Genomic DNA, 10849 nt, shown 5'->3' with positions numbered 1-10849 from the left:
AAAATAAAGTTGTTGCTTGGCCCCCTGGCGCCTAGGCTAAGTCAGTTGCTCGAGTTTTTGCGCTCAACTTTCTAGACAGCGTAGGGCAATGCTCCCATCCAGACCCTTAAACAGGCGATGAAGTGGACAGCTAGGGAGAGGGCCCCAGCCTTCGCCGCTGGCCCACTGCGCATGCACAAAAATCCGGCCGCTCCTGCCTAGGTGGCCAGGGCGTGGCGCGTTGTGCCCTGAAGCGGTTGCGAGGTGCTGTGCGGGCGCGCCTGGGCGCCGCGAGGTCAGGTGATGTCTCATCGTCTGGTGATCGTGGCGGGCAGTCGGAAGGTGGTTGGGCCGCTCGCCGTGCTGTGGCGCTGCGGCGGCGGTCCAGGAGGCGGCAGGGCACCCGGAACCGGTGTGAGGGTCGTCAGGGCCGCCCGGCAGGTAAGCAGGGAGGCACTGCTCTCTGGTTCTGGGCGGGGCTGTACGCGTTGCCGTTGTGACGCAATCAGTCTGCGCCGCAGGGTGAGGGCAATGGAGGTCGCTTTCTGTTGGAGGACCTGCGTTCCGACCGAGTCCCGCGGGGGCGGTTCGCGCCCTGTAGCCACGGCACCTTCCCACTTACCGCTCCGCGGTCCCTCTTCGCATTCTCCAAAACTGAGTAGGACGTTTATCCTCGTTGCTCTGCTCTCCAGTGCCCGGCGTGAGGAATTTGCTTTGGTGTCTTGTTCCGACTTCGAACGCTGCGTTCCTCCAGGGCCCTGTGGCAATAACATCTCTGCTTTACCAAAGTTGCTCTTACAGCCAGATTTGGTAGTGGACGAGAAAGACTTTTGTATACGGTTTGGTTGTGCTTTATTGAGCGAACATTAGTTGAACCCAGGTGTAATGCTTTGGTGACAGTGTTTCTCGGATTCGCGGAAAGAAATGCACGGAGACACAGAATTTGGGTAAAATAACAAAAGGCTTTACTTGCAAGCAGGCAGGACCGCCAGAAAACTGGTCTGGTCTGCCCCCCCCCCCCCCCCGCGTTCTTTGTCCATCACCTTTTATACTTTCGTTAGTCATTATTTCATCCCTAATGGTCTTTGTTAAGTAACTAAAGTTCCATTCCTGTTTAATGGTTAGACACAGGTGGTTTGGTTTCTGTCACTGATTACAGACCTAAACATGACAGTTAAGGCACATATATCAAGTTTTTTCTAGGATTCCCACTTTGTTCTTCAGAGGTAGGGTGTTATCTATAGTGGAGCTACAGATCAAAGGAGCTAAAAAACCTTCATTTTAAACAACAAAAGCAAGGGGCTAAGGAAAGTGTTTAAAGGGATACATTATCTATTTTGCTTCCACAACTACTTTAATAGCTAATCTACTAACTTTAAAACTTTTCCCTATCAACAGCTAACGCTTGAGAGCTTGATGCAACCCAGTAGGTAGGTATTGCCTTAACCTTATTTGTGGAAAGGAAAAAGCATGGAATATTCCATTTTTAAAGGTTGCTTTAGTTTCCATTGGACAACAATCACATTAAATTTTGCCATGACACACGTAGATTTTCAGACCAGAGTGAAATAGGAAGAGATTCCATAAGTTTGTTTCATATCCTCAGGAATAAATTTTCTCCTATTCATTTTGGAAAATGTGTGTTAGTATTTACGGTATTGAGTGAAAGCAGAGTCTTGCGTGCATATTGCATCTCAGTATCACAGAGGGCTGTTGTGGTTATTAACATGTTAAAGGTAAGTGAAGTAGTTAATATGTACAGGTTAATATATCACAGGTGTCTCGTGGATCACTGAACTGTTGTGGACTTCAGTGTTTTTATTTTGTGGTCCTGGGGATTGAACCAGGGATCACTGAGCTACATAAGGTCATAAGGTCTTGGTCAGGTACTGTCCCACTGGCAATAACAAATTGCAACTGGTAGATTAAGTCACAATTCAGAAGTCCTTGTTCACCTTACAACCTTTATGTTTGGTGGTGTGGTGTCATCACCATTGCTGCCAGCATTTCCTTTCTGAGTTTGTATTCTCTTGATTTATTTTATTTAGTGTCTCCCTCTTTCCCTCTCTCTTGCCTTGCTATGTAGTTCAGGCTAGCCTTGAGTATGTAGTCCAGGCTGATCTCCAACCTCCAGCAGTCCTCCTGCCTCTGTCTTCCAAGTGCTGGAATTACAGGTGTGGAACACCATGCCTGGCTTAGTTTTTTGAGGCAGGGTCTTGCTATATAGTGCAGGCTGGCCTCAAACTCACTGTGATCCTTCTGCCTCAGCCTCCTGAGTGCTGGGATTACAGGCATATGCCACCATGCTTGGCTCAACACCTGATTTTTTTTTTTTTTTGAGACAGGGTCTCACTGTGTAGTTTGAGCTGGCCTCGAACTCACTGTGTAGCCCAAACTGGCCTCAAACTCACAGGAATCCTCCTACCTCAGCCTCCCAATTGCTGGGATTACAGGTGTGCACCACCACACCCAGCTCATCCCCTGATTTTAACATGTTATGGCTTACCTTACTTTTTAGTCCACTGTGTCCTTTGATGAGGATATTGGAATAATTTAGTTAATTAGTAGTAATTAGGAGATGGATTTATGTTGGGGTAATAGCCTACAGAGTCTGCCTCATGCTTAATGTTCACAAGCTGAAATAACACAGGTGTTATTACCTGCAGGTCCAGTTGATCATAATAAAATCATGGAGACAATCCATATTCTTTGGTTACTTTGGGATTTTCTTAGTACAATTAATATTGAATTATTGAAAGTGCTTAGAAAAAAAATAAAAAAGTGCTTAGACTTTTAAAAAATGCTGCCACTTTACTATTGTAAATTTGGTTGTAATGACTTTTTTTTTTTGGTACTGGGGATCGAACTTGGGTCCTTGCACTTGTGAGGCAGGTGCTGGAACCACTGAGCTAAATCCCTGGCCCTGTAATGGCTTTTGACCCTAAATAGTGAAAAATCAAAACTGTTTTTAGTTGTATCCTCAATCATGTGGTAAGTAAAGTTATCTGTTTATGGTAAAAAGCTGGTTATTTTTGCTGGGGATGGTAGCACATGTGTAATCCCAGTACTCAGGAGGTTGAGGCAAGAGAATCATCTAGAGTTCAAGGCCAGCCTGAACCATATAATGAGACCTCATTTTAAAAACAAAAACCAAAGAGCTGGGGATTTAGCTCAGTGGTGCCACCACCTGCCTGGCAAGCGCAAAGTCCTGAGTTTGATTCCCAGTGCCAAAAAAAAAAAACCACCCCCAAAATTGATGTTTTTCTCCTTGAGGACTGAAGAGATACAGGAATGGTCTAGAAAATTGTTTTCTTGGCTTAAAGGCATAAACTTCTTACCTGATCAAATGTGAATCATAGTATCTTTTTTTTTTTTTTTTTTTTTTTTTTGGTACCGGGCATTGAACTTGGGTCCTTGTGCTTGCGCAGCAGGTGGCGAAACCACTGGGCTAAATCCCCGGCCCCATAGACTCTTTTAGTATTTGATTTTTGTGGTGCTGGGGATTGAACCTGGCCTTGAGTGTGCTAGGCAAGTGCTCTACCCCTGAGCTACATCCTAGGCCTCAATATTTTAATTATATGAGATTTTAGTCTAGGAACCATGTTTGTTTATTTGTTTGTTTTTTGTACTGGGGATCGAATTCTGGACCTTGCTCTTGCAAGACAGGTGCTGGAACCACTGAGCCAAATCCTCGGCCTATATTTGCTTTTAAAACTTGTATTTTGGTTTATAGTTAGGACCTCAGGCAAGAAATGGTTAGTTTTTAGGTGGATTTTGTTTTTGGCTTGCTATAAACATTCTTCATGCAGGGTTGGGGATTTAGCTCAGTGGTTTCACCGCCTGCTGTGCAAGCGCGAGGACCCAAGTTCGATCCCCGATACCAAAAAAAAAAAAATTCTTCATGCATTTCTGCAGTGAATTTAGTTCCTGTTTATCTTGTTTGAACCATATTTTTAATGGAATATTTAAGCAGATGAATAAGGGCAGTGTTTACAACCTAGCCCACAGTCTATCCCTTCCAGTTTGTTGTGGGCACTGGTAGAAAATGTTGGTTATATTGCAGAAGGAGCTCATCCACTAATCCTTTCTCCTACTTCGGTGCCTCCAGGGAGTCTACTTTCAGCAACTGGCTCTGCAGGGGAGACTGACGTCATTTTCCCAACGGCTGTGTTCAAAACCACCCAAAGGTACCTGTCTTCTCTCCACTGTCGTTAGCAGCATAGCCTCCTTGGAGTGTTTCCCATAGTGATAACCAGTGGACAAGCCACATGACATATAGGATGACCCTTTTTTCTAGTTTTCCTATTGTGCTAAACTATAGCACACTTGCCATCCTTTTACCATTTTGATCTCTCACTGAGGCTGACGAGAGATACACTTTCAGAAGGAAAATGGCTAGTGAGTCTTTTGGAAAATAGGGGAGCAAACCTTTGTTTCTGTATATCTGATTCTAAGGACCAGCCAAGCGTCATGTTTGAAAAGTAAAACAGAGATAATGTGCAGACTGTAGTTAGCTTGGAGAACAATTGTCCGTTTGAATGAAGCCCTTCAGCATAGGCCATGGGACTGAGCCTACTACTCTGTGTGTAGGGACAGTGCTTACAGAACTACCTGGAGAACTGTGTCTCCACGTAGTAGAAGACACTCCTCAGCCCTTATCCCAATATTGGGACCTGGGGTTGCTTGTTTTTTTTTTTTTTTTTGGTACCGGGGATTGAACTTGGGTCCTTGTGCTTGCGCAGCAGGCGGCGAAACCACTGAGCTAAATCCCCAGCCCCTGGGGTTGCTTGTTGATTGTGTCAAGAGGAAAGGAAAGATAACTGACTTTTCTTTGTATTCTGCTTTGTTTTGTTTTTTTTAAAATAGCAATACAGGGCCGGAGATTTAGCTCAGTGGTTCTGGCGCCTGCCTCGCAAGCGCAAGGTCCCGAGTTCGATCTCCGGTACCAAAAAAAAAATGCATTTATTGGTACATTTTAGGCATTCATAATGATAGCACTCATAGGGAATTTGTATCTGACTACACTTTTTTTTTTTTTTTTTTGGTACCGGGGATCAAACTTGCATCCTTCCACTTGCACAGCAGGCAGCGAAACCACTGAGCTAAATCCCCAGCCCAAAAAGTCTTTGACTACACTTTTGTTGTTGTTGTTTTGGTATTTGTTGCTGTTTTTTTGTTTTTTTGTTTTGTTTGCTACCAGGGATTGAACTAGGGTCCTTGCACTTGCGCAGCAGGTGGCGAAACCTCTGAGCTAAATCCCCGGTTGGGAATTTGTATCTGTACATGGTACATCCTGCCGCTTTATTCCCATTCCCCCCTCCCTTGAGCCCCTTCCCCTCTTACGTACAAAAGCTTTGTTTCCATTTTTCCCTTCTATTTTCACGTTTTTTTCTTCTCCCTTTCTTCTTTTCTCCCTCCCTCCTCCCTTGTTCCCCTTCTCATTTGAACATTTTCTTCCCCTTTCCCAAAATCTATTACACATTCTAGTCCTTATTTCCACTTTCAGTTTCTCACACCAGAGAAACAGTGTGGTCAGTCGGTCAGCCTTTCTTTCCTTTGTACCAGGGATCTTTCCTTCCCCTTCCCCTCCTCCCCTCCCCCTCCCCTTTCCCTTGGGATCAAACTCAGCACTTTGCACTTACCAGGCAGGCATGGCACCACTGAGCTACATCCCAGCCTTAACAATGCCGTATTTAAACATGTGTGTCTGATGTATTTCACTTAGGAGTATGGTCTCAAGGTCCATCCATTTAGCTATAAATATCTGAATCTCATCCTTTTTTATGGCAGAGTATTACTCCACTGTATACAAAACCACATCTTTTTTTCTTTAATCATTGGTTGATGGCCATTTGAGCTGTTTCCAAGATTTAGCTATTACACACTGTGCTGCTATAAACATGGGTGTGCATATATTGCTGTGGTATGATGCTTTTAATTCTTTCCAGAAGATACCAAGAAGAGGAATAGCTGGGTCAAATGGAACCTCTGGTTTTAATTTTTTGAGAAATCTCCACACTGATTTCCACAGTGGTTGTACCAGTCTACATTCCCACCATCGGTGGAGAAGGGTTCCTTTTTCCCCACAGCCCCTCCAGCATTTGATATTGGTTGATTTCTTTTTTTTCTTTTTTTTTAATGGTTAATTTCTTGATAGCCATTCTTCTTGGAGTGAAATGGAATCTCAGCATTGTTTTAATTTGCATTTCTGAATGATAAGTGATGTTGAAAATATTTTTTTCATATATTACTGTTTCTAATTCTTCATCTGAGAAATGTCTTTTTTTTTTTTTTTTTTGTACCAGGAATGGAACTCAGGGCCTTGTGCTTGCCAGGCAGGTGCTGTGCCAGGAGAAGTGTATTTTCATTTCAGATGCCCATTTTTACATTGGGTCTTTTTTTTTTTTTTTTTTTTTTTTGGTACCTGGAATTGAACTCTGGTCCTTGCGGTTGCGCAGCAGGTGAAACCACTGAGCTAAATCTCCGGCCAGGTCTTTTTTTTTAACATCATAATTTTTTGTCTTTTTTTTTTTTTTTTTGCATTGGGTCTTTAAATTTGGGGGGGTTCTGATGTTTTTGAGTTCTTTATGTATTCTAGATAACACTCCTTTATCTGAGTAACTAGTAAAAATTTTTGTCCACCCTGTGGGTTGTCTCTTCACTCTGTTGGTGGTTTCTTTTGCTGTGCAAAAGCTTTTTAATAAGATGAGGTCCCAGTTGTTGATTCTTTGTAGCATTTCCTGTGGGGTCTGGGTTTTGTTAATGAAGTCTCCTATGGCCTCAAGTTTCTGCCTATTCTCTTTTCCAGCAGATTTAGTGTTTCTGCTTTAGTATTTAGCTCTTTGATCCATTTTGATTTTTGGTTAGTGGCTGGTGAAAGATATGGCTCTAGTTTCGATCTTTGGCATGTTGAAAGCCAGTTTTTCCAGTGGCATTTATTAAAGAGGCCGTCTTTCTTCCAGTGAGGATGTTTGGCTCCTTTGTCAAAGATTAGATAGTTGAGTATGTCTGGAGTTGTTTCTGCATCTTCTGGTCTGTTGCATTGATCCTAGGGTCTGTTATTTTTGCCAGTACCATGCTGTTTTTATCACAGTAGCTTTGTAGTATAATTTCAGGTCAGAGATTGTGATACCCCCTGCCTTGCCTTTGTTGCCCAGAATTGCCTTTGCTATTCTAGGTCTCTTCTGGTTCCAAATGAAATTTAGGATTGTTTTTTCTAATTCTGTGAGATATGCTGTTGGAATTTTGATTGGAATTGCATTAAATCTGTAACAATTTTGGAAGTGTGGTCATTTTCACTATATTGGCTCTTCCTATCCAAGAACGAGGGATATCGTTCCATTTTCTGATATCTTCAGTCTCCTTTTTCAGAGTACTGTAGTTTTCAATGTAGAGGTCTTTTACTTCCTTCGTTAGATTGATTCCTAGGTATTTAATTGTTTTGGATGCTATTGTGAAGGGGTTGTTTCTCTAATTTCCCTCTCAGTGTATTTGTTATTTATGTATGGGAAGGCTATTGATTTGAGTGTTGACTTTGTATCCAGCTACGCTACTGAATTTGGTTATGAAATCTAGAAGTCTTAGGGCCGTGCCTGCCTGGGAAGCACAAGGTCCTGAGTTCAATTCCCAGTACAAAAAAAAAAAATCTAGAAGTCTTTTGGTGGGGTTTGAAGTGTCTTTGTAGAGTATCATGTCATTCACAAATAATGATAATTTAACTTCTTCCTTTCCTATCCTTATTCCTTTTATTTCTTTCTCCTGTCTAATTGCTCTGGCTAGTGTTTCTAGAACTATATTGAACAAGAGTAGCGACAGTGGACATCCTTGTCTTGTTCCTGATTTTATTTACTTTGTGTGTTGTTTTGTTTTGTTTTTTTGAGACAGAGTCTCTTTGTAGTTCAGGCTGGCCCTGAACTCACAGTGTAACCCAGGCTGGGTGATCCTCCTGCTTTTGCCTCCCAAGTGCTGGGATTACAGGCATGTGGTTGTTCCTGATTTTACAGTGAATGCTTTCAGTTTTTATCCATTTAGTATGATGCTGGCTTTTGGTTTGTCATAGATAGCTTTTATCAGATTGAGATAAAAACCATCTATACCAATTTTCTGTAGGGCTTTTATCACGATTGGATGTTGGACCTTGTCAGACACTTTTTTTGCATCTATTGGGAGGATCATATGTTTTTTGTCCTTGGCTCTGTTAATAAAGTGTATTACATTTATTGATTTGCATATGTTGAACCATCTCTGCATCCCTGAGATGAATCCAACTTGGTTATGTTGTATAACCCTCTTAATGATTTAGTGCATCCTGTTTTGTCAGTATCTTTTTTTTTTTTTTTGGTACCAGGGATTGAACTCAGGACCTTGCGCTTGCGAGGCAGGTGGCGGAACCACTGAGCTAAATCCCTAGCCCAGTCAGTATCTTATTGAGGATTTTTGCATGTATGTTCATTAGGGAAATTGGCCTATAATTCTCTTTTTTGGTTGAATCCTCTGGTTTTGGAATCAGGGTAATGCTTGCTTCCAGGAATGAATTTGGGAGTATTGCGTCCCTTTCAATTTCATTAAAGAGTTTGAGAAGTAGGTCTTCTCTAAATTTCTTATAGAATTCAGCATGAATCCATTAGGGCCTGGGCTTTTCTTTGTTGGTAGGTTTTTTGGTTTTTTTAGTATCAGGGATTGAACTTGGGACTTTGCACTTGCGAGGCAGGCGCCAGAACCACTGAGCTAAATCCCTGGCCATATTGGTAGGTTTTTAATAACATCTTCAATTTCATTGGCTGATATTAGTTTATTTAGAATTTTTATATCTTCTTGATTCAGTTTTGGTAATTCATACATATCTAGGAATCTGTTCATTTCTTCTATATTTTCCATCTTATTAGCATATGGATTCTGGGAGTAGATATTGATGATCTTCTGGATTTCTGCAGGATCTGTTGTGATTTTACCCTTTTCATTCCTAATTGCATGAATTTGAGTCTTTTCTTTCTTTCTTTTGATAAGGTTGGCTAAGGGTTTGTCAATTTTATGTAATCTTTCAAAGAACCAACTCCTTGATTCATTGATTCTTCATTTTTTTTTTGGTACCAGGGATCAAATTCGGGTCCTTGCGCTTGTGCAGCAGGTGGCAAAACCACTGAGCTAAATCCCCGGCCCCAGATTCTTCATATTTTTTTTAGTCTTTGCATTAATTTCTACCTTTTTTTTTGGTACTAGGGATTGAACTCCTCAGGACTTTGCACTTGCAAGGCAGGGTGGTGCCACTGAGCTAAATCCCCAGCCCACTACTCTTACTATTTTTTTTTCCACTATTATTTTTGTAATTTTCTCCCTCATAGGAGTTTTGGGCTTGACTTACTCTTCTTTTACTAGAAACTTGACATTCAACATTAGGTTGTTTATTTGAGCCTACTCTGTTTTCCTGTTATGGTTATTCACTGGTATAAATTTCCCTTATAAGACTGCTTTCATTGGATCCTGTAAGTTCCACTATGTTGTATTGTCATTATCATTTAATTGTAGACACTGTCTGATTTCTCTTTTTGGTACCTGGAATCGAACTCATGACCTTGGGGTTGTGAGGCAGGCATGGTGCCACTGGGCTAAATTCCCAGCCCTGATTTCTTTTTTTTTTGGTACTGGGGATCGAGCTCAGGACCTTGTGCTTGTGAGGCAGGCGCTGGAACCACTGAGCTACATCCCCGGCCCCCTGATTTCTTCTTTAATTTAATCTGTGACCCATTGGTTGTTAGGAGGGTGTTATTTAATTTCCATGTGTTTATGAAGTTCCTGTGGTTTCTTTTGCTGTTGATTTCTAATTTCATTGTACTATGATCTAATAATATGCATGGAATAATTTCAGTTCCTTTGCATTTACTTAAGCATGTTCTATGAGCTAGTTTGTGGTCTATTTTGGAGACAGTCCCATGTGCAACTGAGAAGAATGTTTATTCTGGTGTTGTGGGATGGAACACTGTAGACATCTAAGTGTATTTGTAGACATCTAAGTGTATTTGTTCAAAAGTTTGGTTCAGTTCTAATATTTCATTGTTAATTGTTTGTCTAGTTGATCTGTCTATTTGTGACAGTGGTGTACTAAGGTCCCTCATTACAACTGTATTAGTGTTTATATGATTTTTCATGTCCATTAATATTTGTTTTGTATAGTTGGGTGCACTGTTTTTTGGTGCATATATATTTATCATTGTTTTGTTTTTGGTACCAGAGATTGAACTTGGGTCCTTATCCTTGTGGGAGAGGCAGCGGCACCACTGAGCTAAATCCCTGGCCCTTATATTTATCATTGTTATCTCTCTTGGGTTATTCCCTTTCCATGGATATAGTGATCTTTCTTAATGAGTCTTGGCTTGAAATCTACTTTGTCTGCAAATAGAATAGCTACCCCTGGTTTTTTCCAGGTTCCTGTCACATGGAATATTGTTTTCCAACCTTTGATTTTCAGTCTATGAATTTGTTTTTGAATTAAATGTGTTTTTTGTATGCAGCATATTGTTGGATCTTGCTTCTTTACCATTTTTTTCCAGTACCAGGAATCGAACTCAGGACCTTCCATTTGGCAGGCAGGCTCAGTGCCACTGAGCTACATCTCCAGCCCTGGATCTTGCTTCTTGATCCATTCTGCCAGTCTGTTTCTTTTGATTGGTGAATTGAAACCATTAACATTGATGGTTATAACATGTATTGTCTTATCACTGTCATGTTATTTTCCTGTTGTTGGCGTTCTTCTTTCCTTTTCTGTTTAATTTCTTACCTTGCCTGGTGGATTCATTTTGTTGGAGTTGTAATCTTCATTGTCTCTTTCTAGAATATCCTTCAGAACACTTTGGAGTGCTGGTTTGGTGGTCAT

At 41.4% G+C, this 10849-nt stretch overlaps 1 protein-coding gene across 11 annotated transcripts in view; it reads left to right on the top strand.

The window, feature by feature from the left end:
* The first annotated feature begins 130 nt into the window (after positions 1-130).
* Positions 131-10849, top strand: part of LOC101723550 (mitochondrial inner membrane m-AAA protease component AFG3L1) — a 39843-nt gene continuing 29124 nt past the window's right edge. For 4 of the 11 annotated variants that reach the window (XM_087192388.1, XM_087192404.1, XM_087192350.1 and 1 more), the window contains exons 1-2: positions 131-420; positions 4088-4166. In XM_087192388.1, the coding sequence (XP_087048514.1) occupies positions 283-420; positions 4088-4166 (217 nt within the window). In that variant the 5' untranslated portion in view covers positions 131-282. Of the gene's footprint in view, positions 421-496; positions 927-994; positions 1410-4087; positions 4167-10849 lie in introns of those variants that run through there. The other 7 variants (XM_087192473.1, XM_087192432.1, XM_087192603.1 and 4 more) reach the window with 5 other exon arrangements.

This window comes from Heterocephalus glaber, unplaced genomic scaffold, assembly GCF_053883595.1.
Source record: "Heterocephalus glaber isolate CG9 unplaced genomic scaffold, H.glaber_assembly_v1.0 deba00000071, whole genome shotgun sequence".
In the NCBI taxonomy this organism is placed as follows: Eukaryota; Metazoa; Chordata; class Mammalia; order Rodentia; family Bathyergidae; genus Heterocephalus; species Heterocephalus glaber.
This window is presented reverse-complemented; position numbering and strand designations above follow the sequence as displayed.